Here is an 18565-nt window from a genome sequence, read left to right as displayed (position 1 = left end):
GTTTGGCACACTTACAGGGGCTGAGACATTCAGAAGGAAGAAACAGACCCTTGCACAAGTGTGTCAGCAATACGCACAGGCTCCCTGTCGGGTGGTCCATGGAGCCACCAAGGTGCCGTGCCTGCAGTACCCCATGCAGTGCCCAGCATTAGGCCGGATTCAGAAGCAAAAAGAATGATATTCTTTAACACTCACAGGCCCCTCCCATAAATTTGTCTCTTTATAGATGGTTGCTCTGATCAGCGCTTTTGCTATCTTTCATAGCGTGGCTCTAAGCAGTCTCGTGGCTTCCTTTTACCACAGGGTTTTGCAAATGGACCACGTTGGACCAGCGGCCCAGGCACTTTTACACCACTGAAATTTGTTTTGTCACAGAGTCCATTAAGCGGAAACAGTTCCGCGCTGCAAAGCAACTCTTTTGTACCCCTGTAAAATCATATAAATCTACCAGTCTCGCTGCCAAGAGCAACTGCAAACAGGCTAAGGGACTTCTGTGGGAAGCCAAGGCTATTAAGTGCTACTGACTGGACTTTAAAACACAGGCTGCTGCTGGTTCTTTTAAACTCTGCGTTAATGACTGTTACACACTCTCCCCAGCTCCTCGTTTCTCTCCTTTTTATTGGAAAATATGTCCTCATCTTCTATTTTTTGCTGTAAAATGAGCACAGCTATCATTATCCTATGCCCTTCATCATCCGATGGCCTGGACACACTCCTGGGGCTGACCCAGCCTCACATAACAAAACTCTTATCCTCTGAGGAGCAGAGGACACAACTTACTTCCTTATAAGCATGAAAAACAGAAGAGAAATTACAAAGCTGGCAGCTGTAGGGTTTTATCCTAATTACAGAGCTCATTTCCCCAGCTGAGATGAGGCCTGTTAGCTCTCCTCCGTCCTATCCCGTAGACCAGTAACACCTGCAAGATAATTTCCAGCCACAGCATGAGGCTGAGTGTAGGGAGCTGCCTTTTACAGGGGCTTCATAGCCTCCCTCCCGCTCTGCTGGTTTATTTTTTTTCCCTAAAAACCCAGAGCTGGGCTGAGGCACTGCAGGTCTGAAAGCTCTGCAGGCTATTTGTGCTGAAGGAAGGCAACCACGACACAGCAGCAGCACCAAGATCCTAACAACCTGAACATAGTAGTGGTGAGTCATACACAAGCTGCAAAGAAACTACCTGTAAGCGCAACCCAGCTCCCAGTCTAGCCACACCCATGGCTGCAGAAAGAAGAGAACAAGACCTAAATGTTGGAAGCAAGAATCAAGCCTGAAGGACACCAGAAGAGGGGGACACAATTAGTCAGATAACGATGTCTCTGATACTGCTGAAAGACGTCCTTTCTGCAGTGGCATTGACAAGGGATGTGTGTTTGTTCCAGCCTGCCCTGAAAGGAAGACAAACCCCAAGGAGACTTCCATTAAGCCTCACATGATTTGTGACGTGATCTTGTGACAGGTTGCCTGCTGAGAAAACGCTGATCGTATTGCTTCTGGAAATTACTAATTTAAATTTTAAAAAGTCCATCTCATCTCACTGGAAGCCCTTGGCTACTTCCCAATGCCAGCTGGCAGGGAGTGAAGTAGCCAGCACCTGCAACAGGCATCCAGCATGGTAGTGGCCATTAACACCACGTCCACTTGGATGCAAAACCTCCAAAAGCATCAGTGAGAAATGCCACACAGGGCTGTTCTGCAGGTACATAGGTATCATGTGCTGGTTTTCTATATGTCCAGTTGAGCTGAGCCCGAGCATAGGGCTGGGCAGACCTGGGGAATGAGTACATAACAGGCCAGGCTGGATGGGGCCATGGGCAACCTGATCTAGTGCTTGATCTAGCAGTTGGCAACTCTGCCTACACCAGGGGATCGGAACCACATGATTTTTGAGGTCCCTTCCAACCCAAGCCATTCTGTGATCAAAACCTGTTTAGGGGACTAAACAGGAGTGAAAGACCTCTAAACCATCCTCAGCACCTACACTGTGCAGGTCCTGGGCCTCCACAATCTCCTGTGATCACACAGCCACTCTGAGGAACTCAAACTAGCTCTGCTGAAGCCTGTTCTAGCTGAACTTTATTATGAACCCATCTACTCCCCCTTACAGATGATCTCTAAGACTTTGTAGGCATCTCATCCAAATCCCTTTTCAATGATAAGGCACGCAGATCATACATTTATTTTGTTTACCTTACCTTAGCACCAAGTATTCTTGTACTTGCCAGCTCTCCGTGACACACAGTATATTACCAACATTTCTTGGTACAAATGGGACTTAGCCAGAAGAGATCCAGAAGCATCTCAGCAGTTCAGACACCAAAACGCCCATTGATTTCAGTAAGATTTAGGTATGGAGGCTTCTCAGACACTGTCAATCTCCTTAGGTGCTTTTATGAATCTTACAGTACCTAGGCACCTTTGAAAACCGAATCCAAATGCCACACTGCAGCCTCCCACTAGGATGTCTGAATCGTTTCATAATAGGTATGAAACCCAGCAGCCTCCATGCAATTATCCAGCTGACAGCTGCTTCCACTACAGCAGTGCTAACATTTGTATGACTGAGTACCAAAGTGGGACAGCTTTTGTACATCAGCACAGAAATATTTGGCCAGAAGATGACTAGGCAGCCTATGAAAGCTGATGCACGTAACAACAGAGATAACAGAAGATAGTTTCCAAGTGTGACTCAATGGATTAACTCACCTTATCTTTCCCCTATTTTCTTCGGCTTTTTTTTTTCTTTTTTTTTTTTCCTTTCCCTATGCAAGCAACCATGTAGAGACCATCTCACACCTGAAAGGAGGCAAAGCAGACGTGCTTTAGGACTGCTGTGGGACCCTGCACGAGTGTAAGAAGCAATGCTGTCTCGAAGACTTGTCCTCACTGTCTGTCCTGCAGACAAGTGCTGCTGAAATATTGGTCTCTTTGCTACTTAGAACACAGGAGGCAATGGCCTTAAGTTGTACTGAGGGAAGTTCAGGTTGGATATTAGGAAAAACTGGATATTAGGAAACATTCAATCTCAAAAGTAGTGGTGATGCATTGGAATGGGCTGCCCAGTGAGGTGATGGAGTCACCGTCCATGGAGGTATTCAGGAACCTTGTAGATGTTACATTGAGTGATATGCTCTAGAGCAGTCACGGGCATGAGTTGATGGTTGGTCTGGATGATCTTAGTGGCCTTTCCAACCATAATGACCATATGTTTATCATGTCAGCCTGCCCCTTTAGCCACGGAGAGCATAATTTTGACATCTACAGCTCAAGATCTTTCTGCTGAGCATGTGGTTTCACCAGCCCTGACCACAACAACAACATCAGAGTTTTAAATATTTGACTGGGTGCACATTCCTTAAAGTCAGCAATGCTTCCCTGGCACAAAACCTCCATGTCCCTGGTCACAGAGACTGACATGTCAAAGTTGCTTAGATAGAAAACAAACAGCACCATTTACAGACTTAAGCAAGACAGAAGCAGGAATGACTTCAGTGCCATCTGTGCATGGTGAATCACATGTACACAGAGAAAAAGTGTTTTAATTGCTAAAGCATCCATGCAGAATATTGCAGCCACTATAGCTAATACTTTAAAACACTGTATCCTACAATATACCTCTGTCCCTCTTGTGTGACAGCATCATTTACACATTCACATTTAACAAAAGAGAAATCTGGGAAGAACCATTCCTCTCCATATTCAAGTGCTTCATCTGGTCCTAAATAAGGTCTTTTCGGAGTTAAAGAGCACCAAGAAGGCAGAAAATTCAAGTGAGAATGAAGAAAAGTTATTACAGATTTAACCAGCTGTGTAAAACCCCCAAAGCTTAGAATTAGAAGCTTTTAAAAAGCTTTGGCTAGATTCACTGAGTCATCACAATTTAAAGGCAAAAATATTCCTAAGAAGATGTTACCCAGACCTTTAACTCGGTAATGGAGAAAGAAGTGGGGCAGGAGAGGATTTTTTTTAAAAGATAAAGAGAATAAAATCCCTTAAAAGCCACTGATAGACTTGGGCTGGTCCAGTTATTGCTAACAGTACTTATAAATGGCTGTAAATCCCACACAGTCTGCAGAGCGGGGTACAAGGAAAATATATGGATGTGCTGGGCCACCATGCAGTCCCCTTCCAAGCAGCTTGTCCCACACCTGGTGTTTTGATTCTGCCAGGTCCGTGGGTATGTGTTTGGGTGGGAAAGGACATCATATGGATTTCTGAGACAGTGGATGTCTTGTTAAAGCTTTATGAGGAGCTGAATGAACGAGGCTTCATCTATGGATGAAAGCTGAAGCATCAATTAACTAGCAGAAACAGCTAGCAAAAGCAAACCTATTGCCAGAAGGCTGCAAAAATCTATAGGGCTTTACCCTGGCACAGGAACATTTTGAGAAGTTCAGCTACTAAGCTCCTTCAAGTTGATACCAGAAAAGCCACCGGATGACCCCATAAAGTAGAAACTGACTCTGCTGGAGGTAGGTCCCAATGATGTGGACTTTTTTCTGACCATCCCCCTGTTAACTGGAGATTTCCATTTTCTTGCTAATTCTTGCATATCAGAATAATGGGGTATTAAAAATAAAACATTTTCTTTTCACGCTCCAGCTGTTAGCAAGAAAATCATTACCAAATTAGTGCAGCACTTGAAACCACCTATGTGCTTAACCCCAAACCAGCTGGAATCAAACATATCCTATTATCCTTCTGATCTGGATCACATCTTTAATCCAAGGACCAAAGACTGCTGTGGTCACTGAAGGCTGAGAATAGAATAATAGCATCACAGTATCATAGAATCATTAAGATTGAAAAGACCACCAAGATCATCCAGTCCGACCGTCAACCCATGCCCGTGATCACTCTAAACCATGTTCCTCAGTGCCACATATGCCCCTTCCTTGAATGGCTCCAAGGATGGTGGCTCCATCACCTCCCTGGGCAGCCTGTTCCAATGCATCACTACTCTTTCTGAGAATAAATTTTTCCTAATATCCAACCTGAACCTACCCGAGTGCAGCTTAAGGCCATTCCCCCTTGTCTTATCTTGTACCTAGAAGGTCTGCCCAGGGTTCATGCTTCCTATGTAGTAATGGCTGTATCTAGGATGCACAGAGACTGAGGTCTGGTGCAGGCTGTGGCCCTGAACACTGACTTCCATCAGTGTCAGAACAAGTTGATCCAACGGAATAATGAAGTTTGGTATAACTTCATTAATTTTGCTGAGAATTTTGGTTGTAAAATGTTACATCTATAACATCTGGGGGGGGTTGACAATGTATATTTCACTTCCATATTGGTATCGTGTAATTAAAAATCAGAAAACAGATGTTTATAGTAAAATGGAAGAGCTGAAACAGAAAAATAAAGAAAACGGGAGTTTGGTGGTGGCAGAGTGATATTTTGTGTCAGTCCTTCAAAACCAAATTCTGACTTTTCATCTCAGTCTGCATTTAAGAAGTTTGGAAGCACCAGGCAAGCCAGCAAGTAGAAAACTAAACTCCTCTGTTCTCTGCAGTCCACATTCTTCCCCACGCTGCCTTCATCATCCAGAATTCATTCGATCCAAACAGCAGTGGCAAGGGAGGACCTCCATTTTGAATTTTGCCTAAATTTCCAGCATTAACAATTACTGAGAATTGGGCTGAGAAAGTCACAGTTCCTGCAGAGGGACTTGGAGAACACACGTCCAGCTTTCTGAGCCTGCTCCTTTGGCTTGTAATGAACCCTTGAGCAGATCCCATGAAAAGACCATGTTAAGTGATGCTTCAGCATCAACGTGAATATGATCAAGTGTCAGAGCACAGCAATCACGCTGAAGGGAGGAAGCCAACAGGCGCAGAAGACCTTCCTGACTGTCCGTGTGGAACTGTATGGGATGGCTGAGTGACCCATTAGGACGCCATTTGCTTATACGTTATTGTTATTTATGATAAATGTGTGCTGTGAATCCAAGGCCAGAAAAGGCTGGGCAGATGGAATATGATCCTCAGATGGCTTTTCTGGGGAGACTGAAATGTTTTTGCAGAACTAATTGCCTCATACACTGGTTTTATTCTCCTGGCTGAGGTTAATGTCTTCTTTTAAAGTTATTAAAAAGAACTCAATCTGCTGATTGTTCTGGACTCAGTACTGGCAAAAGGAGCACTTAAGGACTCTGGAGGGGCCCAGACAATTCCTCAAAGCAGCTTGGATGCTAAGTAGTGACAAGCAAGGTGTTCCCTGCCTGCATTTTAATCACCTTTCCAGTGGATCCTGTCACACTGCGTGTCTTGGGTATCCCCATAAATGTCTGTAGGGGAGAGATTACAGTTGGCAGCCTCCTGCAGCAGACCCTGGGGCTTGGGAACTGAGAGAGCAGAGCACATACGTAAGCCAAATCAGCTATCAGCAGGAACAAGACAAGCTATGGTGTCACAGCAGAGCTAAACACCCAGCCTAGTCTCACAGCCTGGTGTGCTGTGTGCAGCCTCCTCACACCTTCCATTTCACAGGTCAGTCCAAAGGCCAAGAGCAACAGAACACACTAGCATCCCCTTCATAGCCCTGGTTATGCAAGCCACTCCCACTTCTGGCCCATAGCCTGATGTCCAGAGAGCGTGTTCCTCACAACACAAATTGCCTTTCTAGCCAGAAAGAAAATAAATCCCTTGCCCAACACATACCTGAAAGAAAGCTCCAGTAGAATGACACAAAGCAGCTCAGGGCGGGTCTTCTTCTGAGGGGATTCTGGGTCAATCGCCAACACTGGCTTTAGATGCCAAGATTTCACCCCAAAATAAGCACGGATAGTAGGGAATGATGGTCCCTTAAGTTAATCTTAAATGGCTGTGACAGTAAATTAAGAGCAGGATCAGTGATGATTCGGTGATGTGACAGGAGAGCTTTCAGTAGTCATCTGTGACTCTCCCAGCACCCCAACCCTTTGGTGCCTTTCCCCTGGAGTGCCACACAGATTGATTCGTGTGACACTCAATTTGCAGTGACCTGCCTGCAGCATAGCCATGGGGTCAGAAAGATGTGGAGGCAAAGGCTAAAGCAGCAAACCCTGCATGACTGGAGCAGTGGCTGGATATGCTCCACGCCACCACAGCAGCATCCTTACGCCAGCTTCAGCCGCTGCATGTAGAGGACCTCTTTGATAATCAAGGTGGTGCGAAGCCTACAGCTTCATACACAAATATCACTAGAGTTAAGCAGTGGCTTACTCACTGGGGGAAACCTTAGCAGGAGGCCAAGGAAATTGCTTGAAATTTGGGCTGCTCGCAACACCACTCCACTCCAAACATTGGAAGGGTCAATTCCTCTCCTAGTGCTGAATACAAGGAATTCAGCTCTGATGCTGAGCTTAATTAAATAGAAATATGAAGTAAGAAACAAAAGCCAATTAGATAAAAATGCAGAGTTACAGGATGTGAATGCTGATTAACCTAATAATAGACAATAATGCTAGTAAAGGAAGTTAAATGGTTTGTTTAATGGATGGGACGATCCTTTATATATAATATATAAAGTACTTAACAGTAAACATTTAATTGCCAACTTCAGATGCATTTTTCTTTACTGTGCAGAAAAAATGCGTTTCCTATAAAACATTACTGGATAGGAGCAAATTACAGCCTTGAAAAAAAAAAACAGTGTTTGTCATGTGGAAAAGAGCATCTGCTCTGCAGACACCACAGAAAGTCTGAGACACAGCTAGCAATACTGGGAGCTGCCAGACAAGGGGGGGGGGTGGGGAGGAACGAAACAAAATACCTGTCCTCCTGCCCTGGCACATCATTACAGGGGTGGAAATGCAGCCTTCCCTGTGCCTGCCCATGGGAAGGAGGGCTTTGCGAGGCAGAATGTGAGCCTCAGACTTCATAAGACAGCTCCAGGATCAAATCGCCAAGGTTTTAGGAAGGTGATCATTTGTCAAGATGAATGAAGCCAGTCTCTGGTGTGAGCTGTGGGGAAATCTCTTAGAGGGCTGAAATGCTCTACTTAGCATGATCCCACCTGATCAGTGAAGAAGCAGCCATGGCCCAGTCGGTGGCTAAAATGCCCTGCCTGCTCCCAGCACAGATACCCAAGTGTGAGCTTTTTTCAGATATCTTCAAATTTTGCACATTTAAAATGTTCATCAGACATTTGGGATGCTTTGTATTGAGGGGTAACACTCAACAGTTTTCAGGAGTGTCATTGTGTGGCTGGATTGCTGTATATTTAACCATAGCATCTCCCTCAGCAGCAAACAGCACATTCTGCAAAATCAATAGTCAGGGCTCTAATGGAAATCTCTAATAGAAATGTACAGTGGCAACTCTGAGTGCAAGAAAGGGAAGTCACACTGGGAGGCCTGCAAATAGACAGCCCTGCTTGATCTCAACATCTGTGGACTGGAGAAATGAGAAATTACTCCAGCTCAGAGTGCAACACAAGAGGTTTGTACCACTCTTCTTGCTGGGGCAGAAGCAGCACTGCTCCCATCACATTCATTTCACACTTCAGGCTGTCACATTGCACAACAGTGTGAAGGTGTGCAATTTAACACCGTGCACTCTTTCTGGAGCCCTTCTTTCTGCCACTGCACTGCACACAGCTGGGAGGAGATCTCCTGCAAGTGGTGGAGCTTAGCCCCTGCCTTGCAGGGCTGCCTGTGGACAGATTGATTCAGACCACTTAAATTTCCCAAACCAGCCTGGTTTATATGGCATCTTTACGGCACTGCTCTGCAGTCCCAAGGTGCCAGGTACCACAGCCCTCTAAGTCAAGGAACGCAGATGGGAACTTCCAAAAACAAACAGTAGAGAGAACTGGGTGCCTGTGGTCCCCCTAGATTTAGAAAAAAACCTTCACCAAATGCTTATCAGCAACACATGAGAACAGGCTGCAGACCCTGCACGCCGCTCCCGGCAGCTGGCTGCCTCCCAGCCCAGCGATGAGCGATGCCAACTCCATTACCTGCACCACAGGGCCTAGGGGAGGAGGCAGCCATTAGCTGCCCGTTATGAGCTAATTAATCACGGGCACTTGCTGAATTCCTGTGCTGTTATTAATGGTTGTGTGGATTGAGGCAGGCGGGTAGGGCTCCCACACCTGCTGAAGAAGCAGTGCTGCTCTGTGAAGGGCACTACTGCACCCAGCCAGCAAACAGGGGACATTGGGGAGAGCTGCCCCTAAAACCAGCCTTCATCCCCCCCGTGGGATCGTGGAGGGGCTCCCCGCTCCATTAAAGAGTATCTGGGCTCAGATCAGGTGTTACAGGGCTGAAGGACAGCTCTAGCGGCAATTTCTTCTCCATTCAGGAGGGCACCACGGAGCAGCTGCACTCAGCGAGTTGGGCTACCGACAGCCCAACCTTTCTCCATGCGTTCCCATGGCAACAGCGCCCAGGCCCCTACCTGCCCGCTCCCAGGCACAGGCATTACCTTTCTCCATCTGTAGAGGCTTTCTTCTCCAGCTGTGCTCCCGGGGCAGAGCCCAGCACTCCTGCAGCATGGTGAGGGCTCCTCGGGGCTGACCTGAGGGCTCCTGAGCCTGTCCGTGCCCCATTATGCTGCCCGGGATCGTGCAGCTGCAGCCTGCACATGGCCGCCAACCACAGCAGCAGTCTCAGCCTCTTTCCCTCCACCTGCTGCAGGATTCGGTTCAGGTCCAACCAGGTGCCACCAACGTAAGAAGCTAAAAGCACTAAAACCCTTCGAGCCATCTGGAAATGTAAGAACTATTCAAGAGCAGTCTGGCCCCCTCCTCACACTGGCTCTGCAAGCGCTGCCTGGCCCTCTCCTCACACACGCTCTGCAAGCGCTGCCTGGCCCTCTCCTCACACTGGCTCCGAGGTCTGCACACCCACATGTAAATGCAGAGCCTGGCAGTCCATTCATCACCGTGCTAATTGGCTCCACTTCGCATCAGGTCATATTCCAATCCTTGGCCAGCGCTCACTGTTTACATGCCGTGCCCTGCGTGCTGCCACACTGAGCCTGGCTGCAACAGACAGAATGGCCCCAAAACAGCTGGCTGTGAACAGTGCTAGTCCTATCAACAAACTTGCCTTCGGGGATTAAAATTACATCGTCCTGGGGTTACTTGCTATTAAAAAGCAACAATCTCTCATCTTTCCATATATTCTCAGAGAGGGGTCAGGCACTGGGAACAGGCTGCCCAGGGAAGTGGTGGAGTCACCAATACTGGAGATGTTTAAGGAAAAGGTAGATGTAGTACTGAGGGATGTGATTTAGTGGGCAATATTGGTGGTAGATGGACCACTGGACTAGATGATCCTAGTGGTCTTTTCCAACCTTAATGATTCTATTCGATGATTGCACTCATTTGGTGTCAGGTACTTCCAACACACCAGATCAGACTGTTTCTGGAATAGATTCTTCTCCGGCTGTACTTCTTCAGGGAAGGACCAGCATCACCTTTTCTATCCCATGTAATTGTACAAAATGCCAGCCTTAATGGCATCTGGGCAGACCAAGCTCTTTGAAGTTACTCACCTCTCTGAGGAGAAAGAAGTACTAAATTGTTCTGAATTGTTTCAGGTAAGGAAAATAAGAGAGAGAGAGAGAGAGACAGAGAGACAAAGAGAAAAAAAACTGACACAGGACTTAGGATGACACAAATTATATTTCTCAACATCGCCAAGAAACAGAATGGGACAAATCCATCTAGTACTTGTCACTGGAACTGGGCGTCACAGCTCTGAATACAATGGGAATTGTTCAGCTTTGTTTAAACAAAACAAGAATTAAAATAATAATAATAAAAAAAAAAAAACACCCAAAAACCAAACATTTCTCAGGTCATCAAGGTTAAACCCAGAGACTGAATTAACAGAAGGAAAAGAGATTGCCAGTACATTGCCAAAGTCATTGCAATTTAATTCAGTTAAAGAGAAGCAATAAGCCCAGAAGTGCATCTGGCAAGATTCATGTAGGGACCATCTACATGAAATGCAGACTAGGGACAGGAATAGCAGAATACACTGTAAAAACACATGAAGGAATTATAGCTGTGAGACACATCAAAATACAAGCTCATACAGACCAGTCTTAACAGCTGTAGTTTCTCCATTTATTTCCATAAATATTATTTCTGAAATGACCTTCTAATTCTCAGCTTCCATGTGCTAGCACCTGTGCCAGCTGTGGCAAGAAATAGTTTCCTGTGGCGGCCCAGAGAAGAAAAGCTTTTGCTAGTTTTCCTGCTATCAGCATTATCAAATCAAGATTTGCTGATGGACACAAGTTTGTGCATCTTCTAGTTCTGTTCTTCAGGCTGGTGGGAAATGCCCTACACTAAAGTCATCCTCATAGAGCAAAGGAAGAGGTTGGGAAGCATTCTGACACGGAGGCTAACCGAAGTCAAGAGGACCTTAGGCACCCTAATATTTGTGATAATTTTGCTCTCATCTATTTTGGAGTGTTTCTGTCAACTGCACCTCAAGGACAGACTATGAGTAGGGTCAACAGCCACACACTAAGGGAGCAGAAGGCGCCTTGGGCCTTTTCCCTTCAAAACGCTGTTGGAAAACTAAACTGAGTTAACACCTGATTTCAGGCAGAAAAATGGAGCCCTTACAATACTCCAGGCTATAAAAGAAAGGCCCCTTTGACCTGGGGCTGTTTGCCTTGGCTGCAGTCTTTGGACAGTTCAACAGGGAAGTGTACTGCACCTGTGAACAGGAAACGGAGAGCCAGTGACTGTGGCAAACAGATCACTCTGGGCACCTGGAATGATGCCTGTACAATCCCATTTAATGCACCATCTCCACAGTCAAGAAATGCAAAGGTGCTAAAAGCAGACAGCTGAGGAATGCCCATGGAAAGCAACACAGAGCATGCAGGAGTCCCACGTGGAACAACACATTCACTGTTACCCCGGGACCTCTTTCCCTAACTCTATCTAGTAAATGTCTATTACTGTTGTTGCTGAGAGAGAAAAAAGGAGAAAGAATAATGCCTTATTTCTCTTATCACTTGGGCAAATGAGAATTTCTGCTGCACAGTGAGATTAGACTCAAATTGGAGAAATGTTATATATCTAAAGTCAGACGTCTATGTCCAAACTGAGACTGATAGAGCCAGAACGTCTAAATCAATTTACAATACCAGTCAATGGCAAGGGCTGAAAGATACTTTTATTGTTCACACAGTAAAACAATCCAGTGGAAGATTATTAGATGGGGAAACAGCAGCTTTGTTGGGATGAATACCAGGTGATCCTTGAAATGTGTCCAGTGTACCTGTCATTGGAGCAGTACTGGGCAATAGGCTTCTTTGGGATCTCTTCAGTGGACAACGTATTCACCAAAAACCAAAATAAGGGTTAACTGGACCTATTTGTCAGACTAAGAAAAAAAGGCAAAGGCAAAAAGACTATTAACAATAAAACGTTTTTCTTTCAGCGTTTTCAGAACACGTTTCACATTTGTGCCTCAAATCGACTTTTTGATAGCCCAAGTCATAATGTTTTTAAAAAAGTGAAAAAGCAACCCTAAAAATGAAATGCTTCGTTTTGGTTTGAAAGGATTTTTCTTTTTTTTTTTTTTTAATGTTTTGATTTTTCCCTTTTTGAAATCAAACTGAACTTGTCTCAGGTCACCCTTGCAGCTTCAGGCCACCCTTACAATGTCTTCCCCCAGATTTTTCAGTTCAGCCTGCAAACTGAAAAACCACCGTGGGCACAGCCTACTTGGGAGTTTACTGTCCTTCTTTCTATTTAAATCAGTCCTAAGCCAAAGGAAAATGGGAATTTAATTTCACCAGGTAATGCTAACCAAAAATCAAAGTATTTAGCAGGTAAAAAAAATACCCTGAAAATCGGAGGAGATGCGCCTGTTTATGGGCTGAACATAACCCAGGAGATAAAGAGATGATTCCAAAGAATACTGCCATCTACAAGCTTCCCGCTATGCCACCTTACTCTCATATAAGGCAATTTACAACCTGTGGGCCCAATCCTGCATTTTTAGAATCTGTGATGTGATACTGCAAGCACAGCAAAATCTAGGTACCCACACTACGTGCTCTAAGCAAGGGGGGACATGGGAGTTGTGGTTGCAAGGAAGCAAATGGAGAAAGATGCACCGTCCTCTCCACTAGCGATACTTGAGCATCAATCACATGACCTGAAAACAACATCCCTTCTTTGCAGAGCGTTACCACTTCTGCAGGGATAATACAGTACTGGATAGTTGCTTTGCGAGCTCAATTAAAAGAAAAGGCCTTACAAGGATTTCTGTTGGGACAGTCATCTGGTTCAAACACAGCAGAAGACAACATCAACAACAGCAAAAAAACCCACAATAAATTAGATATGAGCACAGCTTTCTAAGTGTTCTAGAACAATTACTTGCAAGACAAAAAAAAAAAATCACAGCTCTGGTACTTAGAATCTTGTCTTTCTTTTAAAAAACAATAATCCACAGGCTTTGCATAAAAATAAACATTTTAAGCTGACGGCGTTATGTTAATTGGATCAACCCGCTTTTATATATATATATATTTCTATGTATATTTAAATGTATACTTCTTTTCTATGAATATTCTTTAAAGGAGTAATGGGAGTCACAAATGCATAAAAATAGATACTTTGGAAAGAAAAAGCAATAATAACGACAACCCTGGTGGAAGAAACAATAATCCTAATAGCGCAGTATTCTAAAGCAATGGCTCACCATACTGCCACTTGTGGAGTCCAGTCCTTCTGCATTGCGTGCAATTACTCTGAAATACTACTGGGGATTTAACAGTGATGAGAAACAAAAATTCCTGCCAGTTTATTTAAAAAAGAAAGTTGTTGAGATGGAGTTGGATATGCAGGGCAGATTTTGATGCTTGTTATATTGCTGTAAAAGAACTGACACAGCCATCTTCCAAGGTGAAAGCAGAAAGAACTCTGGCAACTCTTGCATTTACAGAAATATAGTTGTGATCAAAATCTGACCCTTTGCTCTGAATTAAAGCTTAAAAAACAAAAATAAAACAAAACGAAAGCATTTTTTGCCCTACAATGTGTTTCTGTTGTTTTTTTTTTTTTTTCTGTTGTCCTACAAGTAATTAAAGCAGATGAGAAAAGGTGGGATTTTCAGTAGTGTGTGTCAGCACCCTGCACATCTCTGACAAAAGCCAGCTCCTAATAAGAAGATTATTTCCACAAGTGATCCTATCCCTTTACAGCAGGAGTTAACCTTACTGTTAAAAATCCCTTCAAGGCAAAAAGATTGTGGAGGAGGAAGGGTGGGAAGCCATAAAAAAAAAAATAGAGATAATAGCCTGACCTGCTTGCCAGCTGCATCAGTATTCAAGTAAAGTTTAAAGTACCTTTGTGGGACTTCAGAGTCTTGGAGGGTCAGACCGGCTTACTTTAGCAAGTGTAATATGCACTTTGAAACAGCTTTGTCATCTGCTTGTTTAAACTAAAAAACAAAACTCAAAAACAAACAGGAGCATAGGAAAGGTCTAGGAAAGGTCTCAGCATCAGTATTAGACTGCAGAGTGTCCTCTTGACACTGACACTTTGATATTCTTGCCTTCCTCTTCTAATGCATTAAAATATCAAGAAGTCATGCAGTCGTTTTAAATGAGTATTTCGAGAGTCCAGTTTTCTTAGAGGTTAACTCCATCGCCAGCACAGCACTGGAGAAGGCTGATCTAACAATAGTTCACTGACAGAAGTCTTCAAAAGGAAAGTAAAAAATACCATTCCGCAGATAACAACGCCAATTAAAAACACAGAAAGCAAACGGTTTTTCCTCAGTGTTTTTTCTCAGACATCCTTTCAGAAGAAAATTTTTCTTTAAATTTTCTTGAAAAACGCATTTTCCTTTCGGATTTGAGAGCTATCTTCCATCTACACGAATTTAAACTCTTCTGAAAGCGCCTACAGGGCTTGTGGGGGCAGGGCATTCCCTCTCCTAAGTTTCAGAGCCGTCTAAATGGCATCTGCTCATTTTGTCTTGTTTGTCCTCTTCAATTCCTCCATTCCCTTTAGCTTTCACAGGCCAATACACTACTGGGAGAATTCAGGTGCTCGCAGTTGAAAGGACTTTGGACTGAGCACAGCTTGACACATTTCACCTCCGTGTCATTACCATGTAGTTTCTCCTTTCTTTACACATATAAAATTAGTTTGTATAACACTGTTTTAAAGGAAGAAAATAAAATACGCACACATACATACATTATATTGGTGAACACTATACACTACATATTCTTTTCAACAGCATCACAGGAAGTTTGGCCTACTGTAGGTTGACCTTGTGGGGGAAGGCTGAATTTTTCTAGTTGCCATGCAAGCCACCTTCAAGACAAAACAGGTGAACCCACCCAAGAGCAAATGCAGCCTTTGCTCTCAAGCCAATAGACAAACTGCCTTTCCAGGGGTCGGACTGACATCGCGCCAATTCAGTCAACACAGCATTTAAAGAACCACACTGAGTTGCTTCTGTGTCAGTCCTCTGAATTCAAACGCTGTTAAACCAAAGGGGGAAGAGCGGAATTGGTCTGCCTTAGTAGTAGTAGTATTTATATATTTTGATAATGCTTTGAATTGCAGTTTACTTCTGAAACCTTGCCCTTTGAAAAGCACACACCCTTTAAGTTGACAATTTTTTTTTCAGGCTTCTGTTCCTTTAAAATTCTCTTCTTTTCGTTTTTACTGCTCTTTTTCAATTATCTACCAGAAAACTTGCTTTCTTCCAGCAGAAACGTGGGGCTGGCGGGCTCGGGCTTTCACTGCACCCGCTCTGTGAAATTCTCTGGGAAAACCCCTCGGCATTGGTCAAGTTCCTTATGCTGGATCCAGTCAGACTCCTTCACACCCATCAGCCATCCTTCGTCCTAGAGGAGAAGACAGAGATGAGACACTGAGGGAGAGATAAGAGTGAGGGTTTTTCTTAGAGTGCAGGCCAAGGAGATGTCACGGCACATCGAAGCCATGCTCATGGTTGGCTCGGAGATGATCCAGGTAGAGGACTGGGGAGGAGATGAGTGTTTCGGTTTCCTTTTAAAAAGAAATGGCCACATTCCAGAGTCAGCACTAAAACTTGTCTGACCCAGAGTGTCTGGAAGCAGTGAAACGTACACAATCCACAAGTGCAACAGAAACACATCATTATTTACATCCAGTGCAGCAGGAGAAATGCTCTGGAGCAATGGGATCCACTCATCTGCTCTGCCTTTCACTACCTAAACACAATGGGTTTGATGTTCTCCATCATCAGAAAAGAGATGGGCACCTCCACAGGGCATGGGTCTTCAGAAAGACGCATTTTCTGGTGCTCTGGAAGTGCTCATCCCCTGTTCCCGTGAAGGCACCTGGTTGATCAGCATTTTATACAGCTAACACAGACAAAATGAGTCTTGCTATTATGCAAACTGGCCTAAGAGAACTGAAAGCTGAGGAGCTCAACCTATAATCCCAAAACTCAGCAAGCTGTTGGGCTTGATGCAAAACATGGTTAGAAAAACTCCCCAGATACAAGCATCCTCCCATTAAACCCACAGACATTAAAACCCAACCCTCTACAAACAGGGATGAATTTTCACTGAAGAAAACGGAGTCCTGCCTGGTAGAACCTGCTCAGGAGGAGAATCAGACTTCCTTCCATCTCCATACTCTCTGCAAAGCATCCAACACTGAAATTTCTGCTCAATCTGAAGTTCGTGAGGGAAGTGAGATATTCAAGGTGAGATGGTTGCACTGTTTGTGGCTCAGGTGTGCAGCTACCCAGTTGAATGCATGCCTTGAACTACTCCCACCTCTGCATGCCACCCACCCCTGCAGCCTGCAAGTGCTCATGCGTGCCATTTGCAGTGGGGCAGCCTATGGGTCAGGACTGCAGCATGAGGCAATGGAGCTATATAGGAGACCACCGCCTTCAAACTTAACAGCTTGCTCTGCATCTGCTCCTCCAGGCAAAGCATACACCAGGCTCGTTTAGAGTTATGTCAACACATTCAGCAACATAACTTGCCAGAGCAGAAATGCTCGGGCAACCAGATGCTCTAAGCTGTGAAGAAATGGGGCATGCTCGTATGCAGTTCACACAGTTGTTCTGACATGCTCCTGGAACCAGTAAATGTTACCTGTGAATTTTCCCAAGGACACACACTGCCTCCCTTCAAACATATTCTTTAAAAACATACCTGCACAGTGCAGGAGCGATGCAGCCCACATCGGGGATGATCCATGGGGCACATATTGCTTTCTACTGCCACATTATTGTTTCTGCTTTCACTGGAACAGGTTGCCCAAGGAGGTTGTGGATGCCCCATCCCTGGAGGCATTCAAGGCCAGGCTGGATGTGGCTCTGGGCAGCCTGGTCTAGTGATTGGTGACCCTGCACATAGTAGAGGGGTTGAAACTCGATGATCATTATGGTCCTTTTCAACCCAGGCCATTCTATGATTCTGTGATTCATGATTGTGTGTTTCAAGTGGCAGCAGCTCAGACCAGCCGCTGTACCTGAGTTCCCTGCTCCATGCAGGCTGCACAGGGTGCCTGCAGGCTCAGACAGCCCTTGCTGCTGCCTTAGAGTTGAGCATTCAGGGGATGTCATGGGAACAACGTGAGTCAGGAGCCCATCTGCAGCAGCCAGCTGCAGGGGCTGCAGACAGACTGACATGCCATAAATCAGGAAGACAAACAACTAGGCAGAAGGCGCTGGGCGCAAGCGCCTGGAAGGCAGCTTCCAAGCTCACAGCACAGCAAGCATAAAAGCTCATCCATTTGCATGTAGTGTATGTCATACAGCATGCATCACTCCCGCAGCATCCGGCTTCGAAAGGGTCTCCTCAGCTACAGGGATCAGACACCAGATTGACTCCTGACTACTTTGAACATCACATGACGTGCCAGATTAGAAGCACTGCTGCCCTCAATGTCTTCTATCAAGGGAGATGACTCCACGCCTGCCTGATGAACACAGACACCTAAGCTGCAAGATGGGGACATGGCTCACAGTCTATTACCCTAGGCTTTCTCCACCCACGTGCACAATTCATGCACAGGTTAACAGCCAAGATTTTCTGGCTGGGTACGGTAAGGGTTAGGGAAATGAGCTGTAGCACATTATACACTGTAGAGGGTTAGAGGGCTTCAGTGCAGCTACAGCATTTGTTAGCAACACTCAGAGCTCACCCTCTGCAGCTTGGAGAGTCTCGAGTTCATGGCTGTTGCACCCACATCCAGCTAGAGTGCAAACATAGGGCATTGAAAAACTTTGTTCCATAAATGCCATCTCCTACCACTGAAAGCAGAGGAGCTGCCCTTCATTTCCCATCCAAAAAGCTTTTACGAGATGGAAACACTCATAAATGCTTGTGCAGGGCAGTCCCACCCACTAAAGAGTCTTGTCTGTGGAAGGAATCACTGCTTCTTCCCCAAACAACCCTTCCTCACAGAGCATTCTGCACTGTGGGAAACACCAACGTATTACAGATCTCATGTCACAAGCAGCAGCAAGATCTCCCTCTGTAACTCACAAAGTCAACAGCTGAGCCAGAAAGAACCACATTATCTTTGAACTACACTGTTCCTTTACCCCTTCTGGAATTCTGATCTTGTCAAACCCAAAGAG

General features: G+C 45.0%; 1 protein-coding gene and 1 long non-coding RNA gene across 38 annotated transcripts in view; one reads left to right on the top strand and one right to left on the bottom strand.

Moving 5' to 3' along the window:
• Positions 1-9350: 9350 nt before the first annotated feature.
• On the top strand, positions 9351-10773 carry LOC121113388. Its single transcript, XR_005861463.2, has 2 exons — positions 9351-9475; positions 9617-10773. It is a non-coding gene; the product is annotated as an uncharacterized LOC121113388 (long non-coding RNA).
• The window catches only part of BIN1 (bridging integrator 1), an 86663-nt gene continuing 78687 nt past the window's right edge, over positions 10590-18565 (bottom strand). For 20 of the 37 annotated variants that reach the window (XM_040703458.2, XM_040703460.2, XM_040703465.2 and 17 more), the window contains one exon: positions 10590-15824. In XM_040703458.2, coding sequence (XP_040559392.1) covers positions 15717-15824 — 108 coding nt within the window. In that variant the 3' untranslated portion in view covers positions 10590-15716. Of the gene's footprint in view, positions 15825-18126; positions 18178-18565 lie in introns of all 37 variants that reach the window. The other 17 variants (XM_040703455.2, XM_040703457.2, XM_040703464.2 and 14 more) reach the window with 1 other exon arrangement.

This window comes from Gallus gallus, chromosome 7 (assembly GCF_016699485.2).
Source record: "Gallus gallus isolate bGalGal1 chromosome 7, bGalGal1.mat.broiler.GRCg7b, whole genome shotgun sequence".
Taxonomy (NCBI): domain Eukaryota; kingdom Metazoa; phylum Chordata; class Aves; order Galliformes; family Phasianidae; genus Gallus; species Gallus gallus.
The sequence above is the reverse complement of the archived record's forward strand: the minus strand, read 5'-3'. Positions and strand labels throughout refer to the sequence as shown.